Source organism: Micrasema longulum, unplaced genomic scaffold (assembly GCF_059751315.1).
Source record: "Micrasema longulum isolate JH-2025_06_02 unplaced genomic scaffold, ASM5975131v1 h1tg000076l, whole genome shotgun sequence".
Lineage (NCBI taxonomy): Eukaryota > Metazoa > Arthropoda > Insecta > Trichoptera > Brachycentridae > Micrasema > Micrasema longulum.
Window position 1 is genome coordinate 281,268 of NW_028277283.1, and position 26,400 is coordinate 307,667.

The 26,400-nt window shown below is 29.3% G+C and overlaps 1 protein-coding gene across 1 annotated transcript; it reads right to left on the reverse strand.

Moving 5' to 3' along the window:
* Positions 1-5,159: 5,159 nt before the first annotated feature.
* On the reverse strand, positions 5,160-22,889 carry ZnT63C (solute carrier family 30 member 1). The gene is made up of 9 exons (XM_088232681.1): positions 22,595-22,889; positions 17,530-17,711; positions 15,058-15,280; positions 14,240-14,440; positions 10,141-10,316; positions 9,781-9,893; positions 9,393-9,513; positions 7,817-7,921; positions 5,160-6,461 (listed from the first exon to the last, which is right to left on the reverse strand). Exons 2-9 carry the CDS (start codon positions 17,704-17,706, stop codon positions 6,297-6,299), a joined length of 1,281 nt encoding a protein of 426 aa, XP_088088807.1. The 5' UTR covers positions 17,707-17,711; positions 22,595-22,889; the 3' UTR covers positions 5,160-6,296.
* Between the last annotated feature and the right edge of the window lie 3,511 nt (positions 22,890-26,400).

Genomic DNA, 26,400 nt, shown 5'->3' on the forward strand with positions numbered 1-26,400 from the left:
AATAACTCCCTAGGTAGGGAATCTAGCCAGTCCGCAAAATTTGGACGTACTCAAAACATTGTTGAATTAACTAACTATGCTAGTTATTATGGCATAACACGGCAACAGCCTAAAAAAAATAGTACATTAATATGTAAACTGTTAATCAATTGAGTTAAATCAGGTTGTGGTCCTATGGCTAGTGTCACGGACTCGCGGCTCAAAGGTCCGTGGTTTAAATCCCACTCCATCCCAACTTGATTCCTATTTTCTAATAGAGAGTTATTTACAACTCGTCAAAAATGGCTCTCAAAATTAAATTTTTAAGTAAATCATAAGAATGTAAATCTCTTTTAAAAAATAAATAAATATAGAGTGAATTATACCGTAGAATAAATAAATGTAGGTAATCATCATCATCATTTTAATTCCGTACCTAATTGCATAGGGCACTGCATTGGTACCACAATCGCAGCGTATCTTGATCTTTTTGTTACTTAAAGAAAATATGATCAATCGTACGCTTTAGGTGCCAGTCGAGAGACTATGAAATATTGTATTGTAAAATCACCTTTTAAAATAATTATTTCATGTCAACCATCAGGTAATATTTATTAATAATAAGTATTAGCTTTGTGGTCAAACATTTTACCAAATGTTATTGAATATTTGTATTTAACCACTTACTGACTTTTCCATATCTACCGGTTTTGAGACTTACCTGTCTCTTTGTCAGGACGAGGTACTTCTCGAAATATTTAATAACATTTAGTAAAATTTAAAGAGATAATTAAAAAACAGTGTACCTTTTGATGATAGAATTTTTATCCAACCTATTTTTTTATTGATAACAAAAAGGAAAAATAAGTCATTTCATTTTGAAAATTTATTTGGGTATATTTTGTTGAAACAATTATGTAATCTCAATGAGAAATTAAAAATGCTTTTAAAAAATAAAAATCATTAAACAGATATTGCCTGCGCAACTGCAATGTATTGTAAATTTGTTCATTTTCATACAAGCTTGCCTAGTCGGTGACAGATAGATTAAATTAGTTCAGACTTAATTATAAATAAATATTATTCTTTTTTAGGTTTTGTTGCCCATAGTAAAAAAAAACTGCATAAAACTTAAGAATTGTTTTATTTATTTATGCTTTATGAAGTTAGTTCATACATCTTAAAAACTAATATAAACTTTTATTAACATTATTATTTTTTTCAAAATTTCTCAAGAACATATTTAAAAAAAAACATTTTCAATAATTCAATTCCTTATATTTCTTTTATCTCTTGAGGTAACTTGTTGTACAATTTCCATCCCTTGTACAGTGAGTTGAGATTTTGATTTGTTTTATGTTATATTAGGCGTGAGAAAAAAATGGTACATACTAGTAGAGATATTCTCATTAACCTAATAATGTGATTTTTGCTAACAATTGAAGGGTACGCGGCAAAACCGACTCTGCATTTTTAAGATTTTTGAAATATGTATCAATGTAGTTTTCTCCTGAATGGGTTGAATAGAATGGAATGTTTAAAACCAACAAAATTATGAATAAATTGTAAGAAAAAAATATGGGGTCAAGGCTGGCAAAAAAAAAACAGTCAAAAGTGCGACAAATTTTGCAATGAGCTGATTTTTGTCTATTCAAGGGAGGAGATTTTTTTTACAATTTACAGTTAAAATTTTTGTTCGTTTTTATTATCAATTAAAAATATATTTTGCATCAATTGAAAACCTATTTTATTTTATTTTTTATTCTATTCGCTCTCCTGTAAATTAGATTATTATTAGTAATGAGCTAGTTTTTGACACTTATCCTTCAATTTTAAGTACGTTTGATACATTTGTTGCATCTAGTTTCTAGACAGTCAAATGTTTGTCAGGCAGTGTTGTCCAAAGATTTTAAATAACTATTCTATCATTGGTATATACAGTACATATATCATCGGTATATTGATAAAACCCTCTTAATGACAATTTTTTGTGTATATATTTTTTTAAAGAAATATTTGCGGTCTTACGTTTTACCCAAATATTTAATTTTTAGGGCCATTTTCAATGAGTTGTAAGTGACTCACTATTAGAAAATGGGATCAAGTTGGGGTAGAGTAGGATCCGAACCACGGACCTTTCAGCCGTGAGTCCGAGACTCTAGCCACGGAACTACAACCAGATCAAGAAAAGAGAAAATAATTTTAAAATGAAGTTATATACATATTATTTTTCGAGCTTTATCAATTGATAAAATCTTCTAAATCCTCCGAGGTATCTTCTAAATCATGTACAAACCCACTTAGAGTTTTTAAAATTATTATTGATGAATTATATAATTTTAATCTTTATACAATTATTAGACCTCTAATCCAAATTCTTAATAAGAAAAGAAAATAAACTAAAGTATATATCATGTCCAAAATATGTTGAAAATACTTATCTCGAGTCAAACATTTGAAATGATTTTTCTCAGTAGTCAATAAAGCATATAGAGGGTTTTATCAGTTTACCGATGATGTACAAAAACATACTGGTACAGTCGTTTCGCGTAACATTGGACCACTTCAACGAGTTTTTTCTAATTTTTTTTTTATTGGATTGAGCCAACTGCAAATTTATGAATTATTTGGTGTTCTGAATGCTCCATATAACTAAATTTGACCATAAAATTACAAGAAAACATAACTTTAATGATGTTTTTATGAGTGGTCCAATGTTATATTGATATTTGGGTAACTTTGGCCCCAAGTATTTTCGATGAACTAATTTCTTGATTTTTGACTAAAAAATCTCTCCGGGTAACATTGAACTATATTTTTTTGATACAAAATACTCTTCTGATCTAAAGCATTAAAAAAAAAACATGAATTTGTGTCCATTACCCCAAACATACTTACTCTTGGGCTCGAGCGGTGGTACCACACAAATATAAAAAAATATTTTGATAAAGCTTTTTTATTCTTTTAGAAAGTAATCAGTCATATATAAGTCAGGTTTTGTCCAATGTTATATTGAATTCCAATGTTACCCGGAATGACTGTATGCTTACTATTTACATTTTTTCATATTAACAAGACTCAAAATTGATAATACTACTTTATAAATAAAAACATTTATTTTAATGGAATCAAATTATTACCGATTCACTAATATATTAATTTTATAATATTATTTGACTACTGAAAGTAAGTATACGTGCAATACTATGCTTTCCATACCTCTAAGTACAAATAAAATTATTCTTATATAAACTCCATTAATAATTTTGACAGTCTTAGTATTCAGTTTGATATTCTTACCTACATAAACAATTATAAACCGGAGAATGTGTTAAATGTTGAGTTTGTTACACACATTATATGTATTTCAAAGGTTCCAAAAAGTATTGAAAACACTTCAAATAGTATTAAAATTTTAGAGGAATATTTTTTAAACTGTCTTCTTCTTCTTTTTACTAATGGTGCGGAGGAAACTGCATTTGTTTGCCAATTGCAGCATATTTCAATCACTTGTTACATGAAGGCCAAATTATAGATCTTATGCTGCAGGTGCCGATCCAAGGAAGTATAATTTAGTGAACGAACATCTTTCAAATAAATATTTTGTATAAAACTTGGAAATCGAACCAAAATCTTATGTTTGGTGATCAACTGTGCTAACTGAAAAAGACAGTACAATTTAGAAAATTCTGTTATAATAGTTTCAATGAAAAGAATCTAAGAAACACAATAGATCTTTTCACATTTTTTTATTATTACTCTTTTTAAATAAGCAAAAAATTATGATGCTAATGGTAATATTATTTTTTTCATGCGACGTAAGATAAATTTCCTACAAAGGTTTAAAATATGTATGTATATTTTGAATTACCCAAAAATCGGACATTTCGCGCACTATGGGCAATCGGCACATATGACGTTTTCGCGCCATACTTGTATGCAATGTTAGAAACGCAGTCGGCGGGCATTATATGTGATGTCAAAATGATGTGACACCAACTGCGAGTCATTTTGTATGTGCTCATTTTTAAACCTGAAAATTATAAATAAAAACGTGTTTTTAATACATTGATAGTTACATATACCATTAGAATTGTAAAAATCCATTCTAAATAAATATATTTTTAACGTTATTCCCGACTTGCTAAAATACCCTATTGGGCACGAATTATCATTATTTAGAACGACTTAATATAAATAAAAGTTGTAAATGTTTATGCAGTTTATTGAAAAATATTTAAACAAATTTTAAAGAACTAACAATTTTGAAAAAATAAAACAAGTCAGTTTTTTTATATTTACTACTTAATACTTATACAATTTCTTATTAAGAGTAGGTAAGATTTTAATTGTGATTATTTGGTATTTTGTTAAATTTCCAATGTTGCATAAAATGTAACATTGTTATTTTACCTACGTAATTACCTTATTTGACGTAATTAAAAAAAAAATGGATTTGACATAGACTAAATGTAAATTTATTATTTCATAATGTACAATCATCATAAGTATGATATTAAAAAAATAATTAAAAACGTTAACAGTCTCATGAATTTTGCTGCTGATATTTTTTGTTTTATAAATAAGCAATGACGGAGTAAGAAAATGAGTTTGAATTCTGCAATACATAATAATTATGATTTGCATGATAAAAAAACCGTTATACTTTGCATTTGAATTGGTATTTTCAATTTTATAAATTTAAATTCATTTAATTTAAATTTAATTTATTTTAATTAATCAATGCATAAATAAGTTCACAAAATAAAATACAATAGGGATCAATAAATGTTAAAAATAAACTACATAATTTATTGACACATATGTAATATTATGTTATTGAACAATGTTTTAAATATGTATGTCCTAATTTTAAGACAAATACTGGATTTCACCTTTAAGGGTTGTCTTTCATCTCTCTATTTTTGAGACACCTATCTAATAAAATATGGTAATATTTGCCAAATATGCAGAACAACTGTATTTTTAGATAATAATAAAAAAAAAACATATGTCATATTTTCCTCGGTTACAATAGTAAAAAAGTCAAAATATTATATTTCAAAAGTACATACATAGCTATATTTTAACAAAATGCATATTATGAATCTTATTTTAAATGTAAAATTGTATAAAAAGTATGACAAAATATTTAAACATAAAAATCTCTATTTATTTAATTTTGGGGAAAAATACAAAGAAAATATATGAAAAGCAATACAGACCCCTCGAATTACAAAATCCTTGCCTATTTGAGGAGATATTCTTACGTATAATAATTTTATATCATTCTAAACACTTAATTGAAATTGATGACAATATTGTACATGTAAAATGCTTGTTCTAGGGATTTCAATAATTCGAATAACAAATTATTTAGTTAATACATTTGTGAAATTAAACTTTTATTTATTTATTCGAGGACTCATTTGATAATATCATATTTGTAAACGATTTCTTTAAAGAATCTATTTAAAAGAAAAAGAGATTTCCGGTATAGGTAATAAGAAAAATAGTTCCAAATTTTTGGGGCATTCATTTTAACAAGATGATCTTGGTCATATAGAAACAATAAGTTTATATAAAACTTATTTTGTAGATTGCAAATAAAAACCTAATGAAACAATAATTGCCATAAAATAAATAAGTTATAGGGACTCAAAATCATATTTTTTTATTCAGTTTCTGAATTTATATGACTCCACCAGTTTTAGTACATGTACAAATAAATTATTACACAGCCAAAAGTGCAACTGAAATAGGAAAATTATTATACACAGAGGACTTTGTCACAATAGATCTATATAATATTACATCGACCACGTTGTGGTCAAAAATAATAAAGTACATAACTTATGTAAATAAAGACTATATCTAAGTAAGTAGCCATCACAGCTTTTCAATCTACGACTGACTACAATTTGCAGTTTTTTCAGTACCAACGTTTGATATTCACTTGGCCATAATATAGGCGATACAGACCACTCACAAAGGATCCTTTAACATCAGTATACACTGCACAGAGAAAAATACACTTCATTACAAGTTACACCGCCGAAACTAAACATTTGTTCATATAGGCCTAATTTTATTTATACAACAGTTAAATTCAGACTACATATTACATCAATAAAAAATATTAATCTACACAAAGGGGAAAACTTAATTTATATGAAAAGGTTTCAGTGACTGAACAGTTCGATAAGAAATCACTCTGTGGGAAAAAATTAAAATGTAACAACGAATCGAGTTACTTTGGAGTTGCGCACAATTACTTTTCTAATATAAGGCAATAGCGGGATGGAAAGTTTCTCGTGTCAGACGCACGACTCGCGAGAGTGCGCCGGGTCTGTAGGTGCCGGGGGGGGTAGGAGGAGAGCCCCACTCTCGAGAGCATCGGGCTGAAGGCAGGAAGCGGAGACATTGCGCTGTCGGCACAAATACGGCGATGCTGATGGTGATGTGGTAGGAGTTTCAGGGCCCTGATAAATACAGAATATCTTATTTTACGAGTTGAGTACAACCGGTTGATTTGTACACTTCTGAATACAATATGTCTTAACAGAAAACCTCTTGCGATTTCCTTCGAGAATCATTTTGAAATAATAAAAATAAAAAAGAAACATTCTTAGTGAATGTTTATTATCGAGACTGGTTAACACATAAAGTTATAACAATATTTTTAGTATTTCCAGTAACCAGGTAAAGCTAAGATTAATTCCTGTTCTAAAAAAGGTTCTTAATTTTTTTCATATATTTGGCAATCTTTACATAAATATTGTGTTGTTTATAATTTATGACATGAACATTTCTTATCTGAATTCGTAGTAATGTATGGTTTTGTAAAGATATAATTAACAAAAATCTATGGCCAAAAAGTTTCGGGAATTTTTATATTTATTGATGCGCGCTTTCATGGTACGATTTTTTTTTTCTCACGTTAGTAAACCTTTCCCAGACACCCAGACACTTTCTGTCAAACGTGAGCGCCACCTATATCATAAGTAGTTGTTTGGCGTCTGTTTACATCAGTTGAGTTTTTACAATTTGTCGCATTTGAAAATGGAAAAAATATCGAACAAAGAGTTTGTTTTAAGTTTTGTGCCGATTCTTTGAAAATGCTATAAAAAGCCCATGGAGACTGCTCTCTCGAAAACACTAGCATACGAGTGGTATTCGGGATTCAAAGAAGTTGAAGATGTACCTCGTAGTAGACGTCCTTCGACATCGACATGCCAACGGGTCAAACAATCAATAAGGAGTATTACCTGGCGGAATTGGGTTGTTTGAGAGATGCTGTGCGTAGAAAACAACTTTTGGATTTTGCACCATGATAACGCTCTCTCTTACAAAGCACGCATTGTGGCTGACTATTTTAACAAAAATGCAGAAATTACCATACAACAAGCACCGTATTCTCCGGATATGGCACCCTGTGACTTTTTCTTTTCTCAAAACTTTACCGCTTCATGGAAAGAGATTTTCAAGCATAGATGAAATAAAACAAAATACGTTGAAGGAATTGAAAGCCATTTCTTTATCAGACTATGAAAAGTGTATGGATTAAGCGTTGGCATATATACATCGCTTCAAATGGATGCTATTTTGAAGACGATAAAATATATGTACCCGAAAATTAGCAAAAAAACTTTTATTTACCAATTCCCGAAACTTTTTGATCATAGTGTACATAAAAAGAAAAAATAATCAGGCAGTTTATAAAAATATCAATGTTTTTTATGTTTATTGATTTATAAACGCCCAGAGGGGTTTTACAATATTTAGTTAAGAAGTGCATTATAGCAATTGACATAAAATAGAATCATAAATATTTTACCTGTTTATTTGTACCACAACATGTGGCATTATGACATGGAGGGTCAGTAGTGGGACAATGGAGGGCACACGGCGGCTCGGTAGATCCATTGGGTCCAGAAATACCCTGAATTAATTCAAATTTAAGTAATCACATAATATGTTTTTATGAAAACACAAAAAAGAACAGGAACACCTTTAAATAATAATACTAAAAACAAATAAAATGTAATTATAACAAGGTTTTTTCAGATTCACATTACATTTCCTGCAAGGTTTAGTGTATGATTTCTGGGTTATAAAAAAATATTTTGCCTAGAAACAATAAATTATTCTTTCAATGCTCCAAGGTTTCCATTGACTTCCTTGAAAAATGTTTGTATGTATTTCCTTGATTTCTTTTAGCAGTACTTTTTTGTATGGATGAAATTTTTTTTTTCAAAGCTGTAGACTTCCAATATGAAAAAAAATTGCTTCACGAAATGAATGATGCATATATTTTTTAATGTTAATATTTCGAATCAAATAAAACGATCAAACATTACAGTAACAAAGAGTGATTTAACTATTATATACCTAGATAATATTACATATTTATACATCAAATAGTAACATTATTATTATTTTAAAATCTATGTTTATTTTATTTTTTATTTATTTATATAGTTGCATAAAATGATACATGTTTTTTTTCTATTACAATCTACTTTTATATATTTAGTTAATTCTATAACTGTAACTTTCTAAAAAAAGAGACTAGCTCTTGTGCTTGGAAAGTGACTTACATTGTTATAGTGATATTTAGTCATTTAAATTTATATAATTTTGAATATACATGAGAAAAAAATAAAATGCTTTTTCTAGACGAGTTCAAAATTTTTCTTTAAATTTATTTTGAATTTATTTACTGATATATTAGTTTTAATAGTTTTTAGTTCATTGAGGAGATTATTATATGTTTTTATTCCTTTGAAAACAAAACTATTTTGAACCATGATTTGTATGGAATTTAGGAATTTTTATATTATTTTGGTATCTGAGAGACTTATTCAACTCAAATTTGTTTATGTTTCCTTCTTTGCAAATTTGTATAATGTAATTTATTTTGTAAATAGTGTCTAGTGTATGAACTTTAAATAATTTATATAGATTTTCCATATTGAAAGTTGAGAGTTTCTTTAAAATACTTTGATAATTAACCTTCGTTCTATAAGAGGGTTTACTATATTGGCATATGCACAACCTCATCCAACAATACCATATTGTAATAAAGATTGTACAAAAAAAACATCTAATATGAAAATAGAAGATATAAATGGAAAAATGTGATTTGAGTTTTATTTCTTAATGTCTTGAACGATGTACCGAGTAAACCTATATTATTATGTTGAATATAAAATTTAAGATATGTATTTATTTATTTATTGACACTTTATATACATATACAATAAATATACATATAAGGGCGGGCATATTGCCTTAAGGCAATTTCTTCCTACCTACCCAAACCGTTCAGTTTCAGAAAATTATAAATATATGGACATATTGAATCTTACAATATGTACATACAATATGTACATAAAAAATACAATAAATACCTCAAGCCCGGCTGGGATTTCCACAAATTCAGGTTGAATAGTTGTGGAGTGAATGCCTTCATTGTGAAAAAACTCCTTAACTTTCTCGGCTATTTTCATGTACTCTGACAAATTTCGGCACCTGAAATTCATTGATTATAGTTTTATTACAAAAATGGCAGACTCCTAAGTACTACTAAGAAGCAATAAAATTATTATATTCTTCTGGTGAAAATAAAATATTCAATACCGAGAAAGAATTATTTATGCAAGTTTAATGAATCTAAAATAAATTTAAATATAGGAATTTTCACTTTTAAATTGTACTTTTATTAAAATGTTTTATAAAAATGAACCATGTAAATAAGCTAATTAACAACAACAATAAAAGAAAAAAAAAGTAATAAACCTTATGTGGGCAGAAGCAATAATTCTATCTCCGGCTAATTGCCAAACATGAAACTCGTGTACAGCAATAACTCCATCAACCTTTTCTAATAGTCGCTTTTGTATAGCGTCCACCTGAAAACCAAAATGTAATCAACCATAATATTATTAAATTTATGATACATACACATATTTTGCATTTAATTACTAACACTGGTACAAGAAATTACACAAAAAATATTATAAAACACAATGTTGATATTTTATTAAATTAGATCTATACTAATCTAAATGTGAAGTGCGCATATTTAAATATAATATATAACTTGTGTATATAGAAAATAAATAAAGTAATTTAGGTATTTATAAGAAAAATGTTTACCTGAATGTGTGTTGGTACAGTCTGCAATAATATTAGAGCAGACTCCCGTAACAATGGCCAAACTGAGTGAAGTATTAAGAGAACTAAAATGATACTAAGGGCAGGATCAATGTAGTATCTGTACTCCCATTTGGTCAACCAAACTACGAGAGCAGAACACACCACTATGACTGATCCTAAAACCAAATAAATATATACATTTATAAATAATCTATTTTTAAAACAAACAACATTAATTTATAAATTAGGTCTCTTCAAATATATGAATACTTTGAGATCTGCAAATTCTACGTTAACATCAAAGATGTCTTTGATGTTAACATAGAATCAATTTTGCAACATCTTTGCCCTAAAATAAAATGCATGAATTTTATGTGTTAATTTTTGTTAAATCAATTATTCTTAATATAGCATACTGAGCAAAAACAACCACAAATACATATTTTGAAATACATGGGACCTTTTAAACTCTAAGAAATTTCAACTGTTAGTTTTTTTTTTTTCTTCTTCAAAGTAAATAATTTTATATAAGGATATATTATTACTACATACAAAAATGTACTTAATTTAATCGCTCTACCCATACGAACGTACGTGATATATCCGCGATATTATCGCCCGAACGCAACAAGCCGTATCCCGTACGTCCAGGTACAAAAAAGTATACCAGCAAAAACTGAAACGTTTGTAATACTTCGAATTGTTCCTACTACGCATACGAATACGTTATATGGAGAGTTTAGTATTTCGAGGTCAGTCGAAGTTAACAGATGTGTTTGTATTTTATTTGTATGAAGAAGGAATCAGTAAAAAGTCATAATTCACGAGCCTCTTCATATTTAACAGTTCACCTTTTTTTTTATTTGTTTATTTTTCCATACACATATTATTTACATAGAAATATAATTACAAAAATACACTTTAGAAAAATACATCTTAAAATTAAGCTATAACATGAATTGGGAAAAATGCCCACAAAGACTACAGCGTCTGAGCGTGGGCCATTCCTTTTTTAATTGTACTTGAAAGTATAATGGAAAAATGGCACGAGGAGAGGTGTTGGTGTTCATTTTGAACACCGACAATCGCTGGCTACCTCATTTGCATTACATTAAATACAAAACATGTTTGAAAAAATATTTAATAGAATGTTATTACAAAAAATTATGTTGAGAACCTCTGACTTGCAAAGGATATAAAAAAAAGGGTCATAAATGAGTATATTGTTTAAAAATGTTGTCTGATACACTGTAAATAAGTATTGTTATTGAGAAATCTTATGAAAAAAAACCTGATGATTTTGACCTACTTTTTGAATGGAACCCAAAGGAAAAAAGCATGATGGTTTTTTAATAATAACCCAAAGGTAAGGGCGGTTAATGCAAAATAAATCAAGAGTAATGTTTTTTTTTTAAACTGATCTAAAAAAGATTTGCTAATCATATACTTAACATACACATAAGGTACTTACATATGTACTTTAATACAAATATAATCTTGGATGGCATACATAATGTGAAATTGATAAGATCATTGAAGAAATATATAGATGGTAATGTAATCACTAGGTACCAGAGAATGGTGATTACTACATTGTATTTATTTCATCAAGATAAATAACTATTTTACCCACGTGTCTTGTTTAATGTATGGTGTAAAAAAAACAACTTATTCTTCCACGTTGACAAATGCAAAGTTTTGACTTTTTGCTAAAAAAAGAACCCAATCGCATTCAACTACACTATAAATTCTACAAATTTAGAGTGAGTGACCGAAATGACCAATCTTGGCTTCAGTTGAACATATTAATGAGGAAGTTCAGTGTCTTTTTTTATTTGTTAATAGTCTATTAAACTAAGCCAAAAAAAATATTTTTTATTTTTTACATATTGTATTATCAGCACTATGATTTTTTTAAGTTTTGTATTTCTGAAATAACTCCGCGTGTGACGTCAGAGGTTGTTCTGTGTTAGTTCTTCCCAGTGGTTCGTTTACGGTTAGCCAACCGGATATCCTTCACAGCTGTCACATTATTGGTTGGTTGATATGAACAAGTGACGTCATTCAAAGTAGTGCGTTTTTATTAAAATAATTTTTATTATTTTTTTCGTACATTTTCAAGAAACTTTGCCATACAATTTGATGCTCTAATTTTTACCGCGCGCAAGGAACCATTTTTTGTATCCAATTTCCCGTAGGGCTGAAGTTCCTCATTATACATACTTAAATAAATATATAAATGTACAAACATTGGAAAATAGAAAAAAACTAAATGATGGTTATTTTTATTTAAAATATCAATATTTGACTGTTCCCAACTGTTACAACCAATTAACTTGCGAGTGCCTGGCCGGGTTACCCAATTAAATAAACTCTTCTATATAAATGCATCCACAGCCATCTACAGTGCATATTAGCCAATAAAGAGAATTCATGCGTTTGCAAATGAATATGCAAACAATGTACATATGCAGATATATTTAATATAACAATTTTGAATTTTAAAAGGCAGTGTATCAATTCATTATCTATAAATTTAAATACCTAAATACTACTATGTTGATTTAGATTGTGTACCTTTTATTAACTTATATCTGTATTCTTAATTATTATTTTTCTAACTTCTTGTAGTTTTAAGATTCTTTTAATATAACTGATGGGAAAAAATGCACCTTTGTTTTCTCCACTGCAATATATGTATGTATTCTATGTATACCCATATTTTTAAAACTGATATGTAAACATGTTTTTTTTCTTCTTATTCTTCTTGATTCATTTTTATTTGCTACTTTTTTGTAAAATACATTTCTGACTTTATATTTATGTATGCAAAAGCCTATAAGGCGTTTAAATAAATAAATACCGCTAGCCCATAGCAACAACGGGATATCTCTGAAGAACGTATTCTGAGATAATCGGACTTTGAGGTGTGCAAAGGGTCAGACTGAATGAAATTATTTGAAGTAGATTATAAATACTATATTTTTACATGGGTTAACTGTCTACCTTCAATATTTTATTATTTGAAAACATTCATTAATATATCTGCATGTGTATCTTAAAATCAGAAATTTTAGGTTTATCTTACTGTTGCTTTGGGCTAGTGATATCTGGTTATTATTATTATTATGGATAACTTATATAGCACCATTTTCGTAATATAATACCTCAAGGGCGCTTTGCAAAGTGATTATATAAAGACATAAATTTAATTTTAACTTTTAATTTAAGAAAAATTTAATATTAAAAAAAATATATATAATTGGCTTGGCTGGAAGATATTGCTTTTGGCAATAAATCCGACAAAATACTTATTCTTTGTACTTGAAGATTAAAAAAAATATATATATATACATTTAGGTAGGTACAAAAAACGACCTTGAAAATCATTTATGTCCGCAAGAGCTCATTTACAAAAAGGAAAGATATTACCTATTTCATTTCTTATGCTTCGTTTTAAAATTAATTACCTACAAGTTTTGTATAACTTATTACCTATGTATATAAATAATAAACAAATTTAATATCCATTTAAATCCAATAACCTACTTGGTGCCGTTTGTCCAGCCATTGTGTTTAATTTTTGTACATTTGTACACATTCCAGATTAATATTTCAATCTTTGATATTAAACTACGAAATAATATTTTCTAATATTTCACATACTACTATTAAAACAAATATATCAAACAAGTTACACACAATGTTATCATCCGTTCGAAGATATATTTCACAATAATATTACCTAATGGATTTACTCTTTATAAAGATCAAAGCAAGAAAGTAAAAAACAAATAATAATTCTGATACAAGGTAAGTATTAATCAAACTTCTGAGTATATTTTTACTTATTTCAAATTTGATAGATAATTTATACCAAAATTTATGGAGTTTTAAAAACATCAATATTATTTAAAAATCAATAATGTCATCATTAGTTTTATAAACAATTTTGGAATGTAAAAAATAAAACATATTTATTGATAACGTAAATAAACGAAAAAATTTGACTGAAAGATAATATTGTTGATTTCTAAAAAAATAGGTCAACTTATCTTATTTAAAGCAACATCAATATTTTTATTTTAATTAAGTTTACCTAAGGCATCAGATAGCACGTGAAGAAAAACTCCTCGCATGTTCATCTGGGACGCATCATGACTGTGCCCGTGACTCTTGGCAGGTGTTAATGCAGCATCAGCAGCCTTAGGATACATGGAGTCGTTTTCATTATCATCTGTACCTACCAACTCCGACAGACCTCCAGCAACATGAGAATGTCCATGACCCCCTCCATGCTCTGTTAAATATTGGAAATTGTTATTTTACTGTATTTCACAAATTTTCATTTTAAAATATCACTTATTCAACAAAATGGGTGACGGATGTTATCTGTTTATTTACATGCACTATTTTAAAAAGATAACAAATGAAGTATGCGGATTAAAAATAAAATAAAATGTCATGTAAATATATTTATCGATACAACAATTAAGAGTTTTTTTTACGAGCTATCATCAAGTAGGATTAAGTATTTTAAAAAGCATACCCAATCAGTTGTGAATGTAATAAATTCTCAAGAACCTTGATATGTATGTCAGGGACAAATAATAATATCACAAATCTCAATGAAAGATAAAGAAAGATGAATACACTATTGTATTGAACTATGACAGGAGAATTAGGATATAAAAAATATCTTCAGTTGTGTTCTTTGATAATGTAATTAAAGATATGTACTAATGGTTTTTTTTTTTTAATATTTGCGTTCTTATGATTTACCCAAATATTTCATTTTGAGGACCATTTTCAACGAGTTGTAAAAAACTCACTATTAGAAAATGGGAATCGAGTTGGGGTAAAGTGGGATTCGAACCACGGACAGTTATTATGAATACTTATCAAAACAAATATTACCATGAAAGAGGAAAAGGCCAATCACGTTCACTAAGAGACCTAATACTCCAACGACAACGAGAAGTTTGGGTTCATGAATCTCTTCCATTTCAATAAATCTCTTGCAAGCTTCCACAGTTATACTGAAGCACAATGCAACGAGAAACACGGCATTGACTAAGGCTCCTAATACTTCAGCTCGAGCCCATCCGAAGGTGTTCTTTGACCATTTCTTTGGAGACATCTACAAAATTCAATCAGTACAGTACATGAGTAGAATAATTACATCGAATTGACGCAGATATTTCATGATAAAATATATAATAGGTACATAATAGCATTTAATAATTGGTTGTTCAAAAATAAATTTCGTATTTTTCGAGTTATTACAAATGTTTTTTTTGTTCAAATAAACAGAATCAATCCGTATACTGTCCGTTACTATCGATGGTCTTTTGCCATCTTTCTGGTAGAGCCATGATCCCATCCTCTTAGAACTTCAGGGGTTAGTGGGCAAAAAACTGGAACAAGTGATCCTATTTGAAATTGGTACTGTGTTGCCAGAGTAAATTAAGTTCAACCATCTTGCGACAAAATACAAAACTACTTTTTGAACAACCTAATATAAATACTATCCAATTGATAAAATTTTAAGAACTGATAACATTTATTGATAAGTAATTGAGAATCTGTTTTATTTCTATGAAACTTACTTAACACATTCTTTTTAATATACATATGTACACCCTAACACCACACAACATAAATACACGAAATACGACAACATAAATAGCCGAACCCGTAAAAAATAGAACTTAGATATATATTTTTTCTCTGTTCCATTCTAACACATTTTTAAATTTTATACGTATACCTATATGTATACTTTACATCAATGAAATACTAATTTTGACATTAAAAAAAGTTTCGAGAGTTTTTCTATTCGAGACAAAAAACATTTTAAAAAAGAATAAAAAAAACTTATTTTTATGTAATGCTTTAAACTCTTTAAACTGAAAAATAAAATTTTAAAAATATTTATTTAGTAAATAAAACACCTTAAAGCATCTTTAAAAATATTTATTATTTAATTCGAACATTAATATTTTGTATGGCCGCCTTTGGCCTTTATCACACTATTTATTCATCTTGGCATGGATTTGTACAGCTAACTCAAAAATTCTGCGGAAATTTCTGCATAGCATACTTGTTTTATTACATTTTTTAACTCCTGCACCGTTTTCGGCGATTTTTTCATCTTTTTTTTCCCATTACGGCCCATAGATTTTCTACTATGTTCAAATCTGGGCTATTTCCTGTTAATGAAAGGGAATTAATTCCTAATGATTCTTTGAGCTGCGATACCTAATGAAGAAAAACACCAAAATTAGTCTCAAAAATGTTAAATAAGGTAAACCATCAATACGAATATTAAAAATTGCACACTCACAGAACGAGCCCGATGGCAAGGCGCAGAATCATCCTGAAATACAGGGTAATCAATTTCTTCAGTTATGTTCTCAATTGTTGGCATAACACGCTCTAAAATTATTTCATTATATTTTTCAGCATTTACTGACCCTTCTATCATTATTAAATTACCAACACCCAATATTGTGATGCATCCTCACACCATGATATAAGGCGAATGTTTAACTGTGGGTGCAAGACATTTGTCATTTTATCGTTCTCCAGCTCGGCGGCGAACTGTCTGCAAACCATCTGGACCAATCAAATTAAATTTTGATTTATCAGAAAATACAACTCTTTCCTAATCATTCCCTGTAATTTTTTTTTTCTTTCGTCCATTCCAAATGGTTTTTTTTAATTTTCTGATTCAATCGAGGTTTTTTTGCAGGTCTTCTAGCCAGTAATTCAAATTTTAGTAGTCTATTTGTGACTGTGAGTACACTAACACTGACACCGGTGGTTTCCTGTAGTCGTGCTCTTAGTTCTGGAGCTGATGCAAACCGATTTCTTAATGATCATTTTTTAGAACACGATCATCACGTTTTGAAGTGCAGCGTTTTAATCCTGTGTCCACTTTTCGATTTAGTGTCCCACTTACTTTGAATTTTTCAGAAATCTCCTCACAGTTGATTCATTGCATTATATTTGCCTTGCTATATCACAATTAGAAAAGTATTTTTTAGATAACGCAACAATAACTGTTTTTTTTCTAATGAAACTTTAAGTCTCGTAGACATTTTGCTGTAATAAATAGGGACACTCCAAGAAAACGACTAATCACACTGCCAAATCAGGTGTATAACTGAAGAAATTTAGTGCTTCCAGGTTCGTAAGTAGCTATTAATTGATCCTAGAAGTGATAACCCATGACTCAAACCTAGGTTCAATTACTTTAAACACCTAACGGGATTTTTTGTATTTAATTAGTCATACGGCTATTTATGTTGCCCAGGGTGTAGTTGTAATAGACAAAAATAAACAATAATCGATAGTCATTATACACTACTTATTGATTAATATTACCTTTACAGAAAGAAAGGCCACTACAAGAGCTGCTACATCACTAAGCATGTGAAAACTGTCAGCCACTAGTGCCATGGAGTTGGTTACATATCCGACCACTATTTCTACTATGAAGAATATAGTAGTCAGCCATAACATTGATAATAACCGGCATTTCTTTCCGGTAAATTTCCCCATTGTTACTGAAATAAACATTTTTCTAATCAATACATAAAATATTTTATTAAAACTGAATAACATTTTTTTTTTTAAATACGTGAATACATACAATACATACATCAAGGCTAAGAAGACAAAGGGGGTTTTAAAAAAAAGTATTTATAAAAGAAGTTTTGATTTCATTTCATTTTTCAAACATCATTCTAAACAAGATGCATGTCATAAAACGGCATAAGTAAAGTTTTTAAAACTATTTATGTATAACACATAACCCTTTTTCCAATCCAGAGGCTACAGATTATACCTACATATAATAAATACTTAAGATTGTTCATGATAATAATATAAACATAACAGATACAATAACAATTTTTAAAACCACATTAGCCATAAACAGGAAAAGTGTTTTTAATGATAAATATATTATTGTTATGTGGCTTTGATATGAAGAGGCATAGTTTATACACAAAAAAATACTAGATATCCGAATGTTTTATTAATTTATCTGAGAATACACAAGTTCAGGCCCGGGCAAGTTACTAGAATAGACTACTTAACCCCTAAAAAATTACTAGATATCCAAATATTTCATTAATAAATCTGATAATACACTAGTTCAGACCCGGGGAAATGACTAGAATACACTACTTACCCCCAAAAAAAATCTATTTGCTAGCTTAATCTAAGATATGATCAAATCATTAATTATTATTAATTTTATAAACACATTATTATCAAAATGCAATTATTACAGTGTAAATCACTCAGACACTCGAGAGAATCAGGGGATTTATTTATTCAAAAATGGTGGACAACAGTTGGTGGAGGGCTCATATGTGTGCTAGTTCGTTGAACTGCTGAACACCCAAAAAATATGAGTGTCTACCGCCGCTGGCGGACAACGAAACTAAACTTAAATTAAAAGATTCATAGACACTTATTTTTAAATACAAACATTTCACTTAATACTAACATAATGTAGAGATAAAGCATGTTTATGATTTATGCCCAGATACAAATAAATAAAATCTGTAGTAAATATAATACACAATAAAATAATAATATCATATTATGAAGACTCAAAATCTTTTTTTAAATTCCTCCAAATATGTATTCAAGTTTCAAAACAGCGGTCAAGAAACAAATTTACATGAATTGGGGCCACATAGGTAGGTAATCAATATAAAAACCACAATAGGTAACCCAAAATTGAACAAATAAAATAAAACCTTGTAATACATAACACTCAAATCAATCATGCATGGGTTAGAGTTACGCTATACACTTAGTACAATAATTGGGTGACCAGCTTGAAGAACAGTGTACCTATAACACTCATGCATTTTAATAAAGACAATTAAGGATAAGATAATTTACTATTACTTAGCTGTTAGTGATCTTACTGTTGTTGTTTTAATAGCTATTTGTTTATGATAAAGAGTTATATTATGTGCATTATCAAAATCTTTTCATAATTCTTAAAGTGTATTATTTATATTAGATAATCACTTTTATATCCAATAAAGGGATTAGCAATACAGTAAAGATATGTGTATGTACTAATCTGCCGTAAAATTAAAATCAACAAGGGTGTAAGGACTTACGAATAATGACTTAAGAAATACTAGATGTATTACATTAATTAGTATGTACACAGATAAGCATTACATTGTTGTCTCTGCTTAAGTATGTTTCATATTGATAGTCGTGAGTTATCTAGTGAAATAAATTATGAGAAACAGTCAAACGATTTTTTTTCAATATAAATATATATGTATATGTAGGTCAATCTTAATTAAGGATTACGTTTAATAATTAATCTAACAATAAGGTAATTATTAGACAAAATGATAATGCAGATTTCTTGTAGAATAAACATGAATTCCTTTAAACACATTTAATAACCTAAGTTAAAATTAAAACATTGCTGTTGTGTGAACAATATTTTGAGTAAGCCCAAATGTTTATAGACAAGGCTGGATTTCACTCCCTAGGGAGTTATTCAGATTTAAATTGATTGCAACAGAGAAGGAAAACATTACAGAGAAGGAAAACATTACAGAGAAGAGAATGTGGAAGTCCAGGTGAATGACAGGTCAGGTTTTCTTCTCTGTTGAAATAAATTTATTTTATTTTATTTATAAATTTGTTGCAAAAAAAATAATATACATACTTAATAACAGGGAATCTATATAAAACCAATTAATGTAAAATGAAAACGGAGTGTTCTCTGTTTATGATAGTCTCCATCTAACATGGCACAGCCTGTTCTAAGATGGAGATTTTTTATCTTTAGAGCGTAAGTAGTCCTATACTAATTACTGTTGTATTTCAATATCTTAATAATATTGCATATTTTTAATCAAAGAATAATTAATTTTAATCCATTACTTATCCTTAATGTACTTATCCTAAACATGATTTGCTTTTTTTTCGCCACGATGAATGAAAAAAAACAATGATTTTAATAAATAATACATTAATGTTTTCAAATAACTTCTTGTTTTCTCGGGGGAAAGGAATTAACGGGGATGTTAAAATTTAAACATCCTTGTGAAGTTATGAGATATTTTCAACTTAGGATTATTGTTATGGGATTCCACAACGAGTATTTTAATGCCTTAATTCAATTAAAATAATTTACTAGGACTTAATTATTGACTAACTAACTATCGTTTGGTTTCCGAGAAGAGGTAGACAGAGGATAGAATGCCATACATTATTATTCTTGATGGGGAAATTTATTGAAATATTTTTATCAAATGTGATGAATATGTTTTTTTAATATTTAGAAAGATAAGTTAGTACCATGTATTTTCTAAATACTTACATTACAAAACGTTTGTTCTGTCAGAATAAATCATTTGATCTTTTCTCCAATAGTTCGTTTAGTAAACTAACTTTTGATAAATGATAAAATACCACTGTAAGATTCTGAAAACAATGGGAGATTCTAGAACTTTCCGTTGAGCTTCCAACTGAGCACTTTTCACAGATTGGAGTATAGTAAATATACAAACACTTTTTAAACAGCCAGAATTGAGAAAAAAAAAATTATACATTTTAATTTTATGGTAGAAATGTTCCTACTATTCATTTTTACATACATATTTATATTTTAATTAGATAACTACTCTATTCCTTTCTAGGTTACTGTTAAATAATAGTCAATAAAAATATTTTAAATGACAAATGTAATAAAATTAATATTTGAAGAAATAACTGTGATTTTACATTTAATATACAACAATATAATAATTTGTGAATTTTAGTGATTTTACAAATTCTAATAAGTTATTTTTGAAAGCATAGTTTTATTATTTGTTTATATAGGAATCATTTTCATTTTGAAATTGAATAATAATATATTTCATCAGATGATTTCATAAATAGAATAAGTACTACTTTTATACAGAAATGATTTTTCGGAAGGCAAGGCCTATTACAGTGTTGAATCACAGCACAAAGCATCTAGGCTTGAGAAAAATCACATTTATTTTGTGATCTAACCGGAAATGGCTGCCAAAACCCCCGTACACGACGCCACCACGGGGTCAGCAAAATTGTTTTGCAAATTAGATTCAACGTAATATTTTTTTAAATGGTTGACAGCGCGATTCTAGTTATTTTTTAAAAACGTATTTTTATCTTAAGATATTATGACAAGATACATAGGTAAGTACTGACTGTTTATCATAGGATCACATCTCACAAATAGCACTTCTGTACCTTATCAGTTAAGATTCATTTAATCGAAATAATAAACTTAATAGGGCAATATCCCTAAATGACCTAAATAGGAAGTAAGTACATAATATTGTCACTGCAAAAGCAAAAAAGCACACGTGAAATTTTTGAGGTTTTGAGGTATGAATGCAGTTTTGTTAGTATTTTTTTTCTCTACAAAATTGATTGGATCTAGTAATACATCACCAGTGTTCTAAATTTAATTTTAAAATAACCTCCACACAATTTTTGATCCCTGATACTGTTAAAATGATTTTTTTCAAAACTCAATTTCTGCGTAAGCCCCCTTTTGCTTTTATACCGACTTTTTTAAAGAGAAATACTATTTTCTTTAAATAATATTTTCAAATCATTGCCTAAAAGTCGTAAATGACTTGGGCTGCAAACATGGGAATCGAGTTGTGGTAGAGTGGGATTTGAATCTCGGTGGGTGAGTCCACGAGTCTACCACGGAACCACAACCCGGTTTATCATTATACTTATTCTGGATATATTTATCAGAAACACACACTTATAAGTATTGACAATATTATATTATCATTGTAAGTAAACTGTTTTGTTGTTGATGGTTCTATGCTAGTGGTGTGTTTTTACTTTTAAAATAATAAAAATTATCCAAAACGTGTTTGGTGTTTTTTCCATGTGGATTCATAGGGATTGGTATATTTTTTATTTATTAAAAAGTATTTAATATTTAATGCAATTTACTTATGTAGGTGTAAACTATATGGGGTTTTTAAATAAACTGAATATGTTTTACTGCTCGCTACCTTTACACATGATAATGTTTCTATAAAGGTATTAGACTCACAAAAAATTGCAAGCAAATAAAAAGTACACACTCTAGATGCAATACTTACTATAGGTAGATACATGAAATGAGTCATAAAACCATTGGATTTTTTAACGACAAATTACTAAGAAACGGTGAATCAACATTCAATACCACAGGACAAAATGCCTTTTATTTTTTTCACCTTGCTTTTGTGCATAATCATCAGGCAATGAAGGTTATGAAGGTTTAACGTGAATCATGAATAGAAAGCACAAATATGTACAAATACATACATATCGAATGATTTTCATCGGTAATTAAAGAATTGAGTGTATAATCAAACATTAGAGATTGAATAAATACATAAAACAAAAGTACACTAACGTGATTATTGTGTCCGTTGTCATCAATACATACGAAAAAGATGCACTTTTACACTTTTCACTAAGTAATATTGTTATCACAACTTATAACAAACAAAAACGATTCAGGCAAAAATATTACACTTCATCATTTCGTTCTCATATTCATGATTCGAGATTTTTCCTGATTTTTCCGATGGCAATCACAGGCTTTCGACACAACCCCGAACAACTGATTCGCTCGACTGTCAAAATCGCACTCGGTTACTCGGTAGTCAACAGTTTTATGGCTGTCATGACGTTGCCGGTTAGGTACTAATTTTATTTTTGTTCATCTATCGGCCGCAAAGGGAAAGGAAGCGCGCTTAGGTCGGCTTAGGCTATTTTCACACTAGGAAAGTTTAGTAGTTTTAGTACTAAAGTGAATACATTTTTTAAAGATCCTCCAAATAAACAAACGAAATGCGTGATATTGGCGTGATCAGTAGGGGCCAGTTTTTCAATCCAAATTGTTAATATCTCTTGCTCTCCTTTTTAAAAACTTTTACATTAAATGTTTTACAATAAATACAATATAAAAGAAGCAAGAATATTAACTTACGTATTGAGTTAAGTTAATAGGTACACGTACAATGCATAAAGTTTTAGATAATTGAATATTCCAAACCAAAACAGAGATTTGATAAATTCTTATGGGTGAATTATAAAAATGAAGTGATATTAGTGAGACACTTCATGTGTCTGTGTCCGGACGGGTGAAAACTATAGTTTTCGGTGTAAAATTAAACCAGATTAGATTATTATATTTTTCATTACACTTTATATTTATACATTCATATTGGTCGTTCACCGATTATTCCACATTCTAACACAGTTCTCCATTCCAGTTCGAACAAACCAATTATGCAAAATCCCGTTATATTTTTTCTGAAAACGTCAAAGATGCCGCAATCTATGTTAAAGGTGAATGAAAAAAACTGGTGGTCATAAATGTCAACCATATCCTAACAAGGAAAAATAGTCATTTTTTTTAAAATAAAGTTTTTAAATAATAATGAAATGCTTAAGATATAAAATAAAGTGACTTTTATGTGCGGAGAAATATGTTGTTGTAATCGGCTAGGTAGTTTCTTATTTTACTAGGAACGGACTGGCCACGCTTTTTAGATATTTGTATTTATTTTTCGAGTGAAATACAATCGCCGGCAATAGTATTTTTATTTTTCTTTTTCCATAAAAACGATTAGAATAAAACATTAATATGGATAGTAAAATATAATAGTAAGCTGTGCATAATCCCTTATATGAACCATTCGCTATTGGATTTCTATCCCCATGCCCCATGTGAAATTCTAGCCCCATGTTGAATTCCTGGGATGGTCAACATGAAACAATTGTTTAATGGATTGTATCACACTGTAATATATTATCATTATTAAACTAGCACCTGAAGCGTGAGTTCAATCGCCTTACTTTAATATAAATAGTTGCAATAATCTGCATTTATTTTATCTTAGAGCACCTTATGTTCCATCAGATGCGGATAAGGTTTTGAAGATCATAATTTTTATAAAAAAATACGTTCAAAATCAACAGTTTGTCACTGATTTTTAATTTCAAATGTACATGTAGAAAAGATGCATGAACACACAAAAAATATTTAAGAGGTGTGGCGTTCTATCCTCTCTGCCTACTCTTTTGTAGAAACATTATGATGGCAATAAACTAATTTAGTTGTAAGAGCCTTATTTTGAATAGTATACATTCATAGAGGCAAGAAAGCTGAAACTTGATGATTTCTGCTCTGTTTTTCAGGCGGAAATATTTGCTATCAGAGAAGCTCTAGTTTATGCCTTAAAGAAACCACCAAACCGGTGGAAGCAAATAACGGTTTTGACAGATTCTAAATCAGGGGTTCAAGCAATAGCTGATCGAAATTCAGTCAACCCTCATATTATGGACATTCATACAGATATACGAAAACTAAAATCCAGATCACAGAATGTGTATATCGGATGGTTAAGAGGCCATGAAAGGCAATGAAAAAGCAGATGAAAAGGCTCGAGAAGCTACTCTCAAGAAAACAGCTCCTGATTTTCACAGATTTCCTTTAAGTTTTGCCAAAAAGAAAATAAGAGGCAGAACTCTTAAGTTCTGGAACGACCGGTATTTACGTGAAACTACTGGACAGGTAACTAAAATATTTTTTCCAACAATTTTTCATGCTTTTGATTTCAAGAAAACGCAGCAAGTTGGCTACGAACTGACTCAAACCCTTACAGGGCACGGATGTTTTATGAGCTATCTTCACCGTTTCAAGCTCTCAGAAAATAATAGCTGTCCATGTGATGATGAGACACCCCAAGATGTCTCTCATTTGTTGATGAATTGTCCCATTTTCAGCTTAGAGCGAATGCAGCTGGAGGCGCGATGCAGAAGTCTGGATGAGGACCTAGAAAATATCGTAACAGTAATAAGGCCTTCTTTTGTTGGATATCAATAAATCAGTTAGTTCTGATAAAATCCCTCCTATTTTTCTTAAACATTGTGCCTCGGCTGAACCTATTACTTTGTTATTTAATAAATTATTATCTCTAGGACACTTCCCTTCTAAGTGGAAGTCCTGCTATGTCACGCCTATTTTCAAAAAGGGCGATGATACCGATGTAAAAAACTACCGTCTTATTTGCATTCAGTCTGTCATTCCTAAATTGTTTGAGTCACTTATTCTCGATCGAATTCAACCGCAAATCTTAGAAATAATTTATTGTAAACAGCATGGCTTCGTTAAAGGAAGATCAACTGCCACAAACTTAATGCTCTATCAGAATTTTTTTGGTGAAGCTCTTAACAAGAATCATCAGGTTGACAGTATATATACTGACTTCAGCAAGGCGTTTGATAAGGTTTCACATAAGGTGATGCTTAGTAAATTATTTGGTTTGGGATTCCGTGGAACGCTTTTCAAATGGTTTCGGGCCTACCTGTCAGATAGATTGTTGTATTTTAAAATTAAAAATTCTTTATCTGATTGCTTATGTGCAACCAGCGGTCTTCCGCGAGGCAGTCATCTGGGTCCTATATTGTTTTTGATTTTCGTAAATGACATAACATCATGTTTCCGAGATGCTAAAGTTTTGCTGTTTGCTGATGATATTAAAATTTATAGAGAGGTAACAAACATAGGTCATTGCGAAAATCTTCAATCTAACTTAAAGTGTTTGAATGTATGGTGTGAAAAGAACAATTTATTCCTTAACGTTGACAAATGCAAAGTTTTGACTTTTTGCCGAAATAAGAACCCAATAGAGTGACCGAAATGACTGATCTTGGTATTATATTTGATGAAAAATTAAACTTCATTAAACATATACAGAGCATAACTAATAAAAGCATGAAAACTCTCGGATTTCTGTTGCGAACGATTAGAGACTTTGACTCAGTCTATGTAATGAAAATTGTATATGTTGCTTTAGTACATAGCCAACTTGAATACAACTCGGTTATATGGTCACCATATTATAAAGTGCATATAAATAATATCGAAAGAATTCAACATAAATTTTTACGTTTCGCTAATTTTAAATTAGGTATTTCAGTTGAACATATTATTTATACATACTTAAATAAATATTTAAATTTACACACATTAGAAACTAGAAGAAAATTAAATGATTTGTTATTTTTATTTAAAATATTAAATTCAATATTTGACTGTTCCGAACTGTTAAAACTAATTAACTTGCGAGTGCCCGGCCGGATTACTGGATTTAATACACTCTTCTATATAAATGTATCTACAACTAACTACAGTGCACACTCGCCTAT

Excerpts from the sequence above, each read along its gene's own strand:
- ZnT63C (XM_088232681.1), bottom strand. The coding sequence starts at position 17,706 with ATGGGGAAATTTACCGGAAAGAAATGCCGGTTATTATCAATGTTATGG. Across the intron at positions 15,281-17,529 it reads TGGCCTTTCTTTCTGTAAAG|ATGTCTCCAAAGAAATGGTC; the intron begins GTAATATTAATC and ends TGAATTTTGTAG. Across the intron at positions 9,514-9,780 it reads ATTGCTTCTGCCCACATAAG|GTGCCGAAATTTGTCAGAGT; the intron begins GTTTATTACTTT and ends AATGAATTTCAG.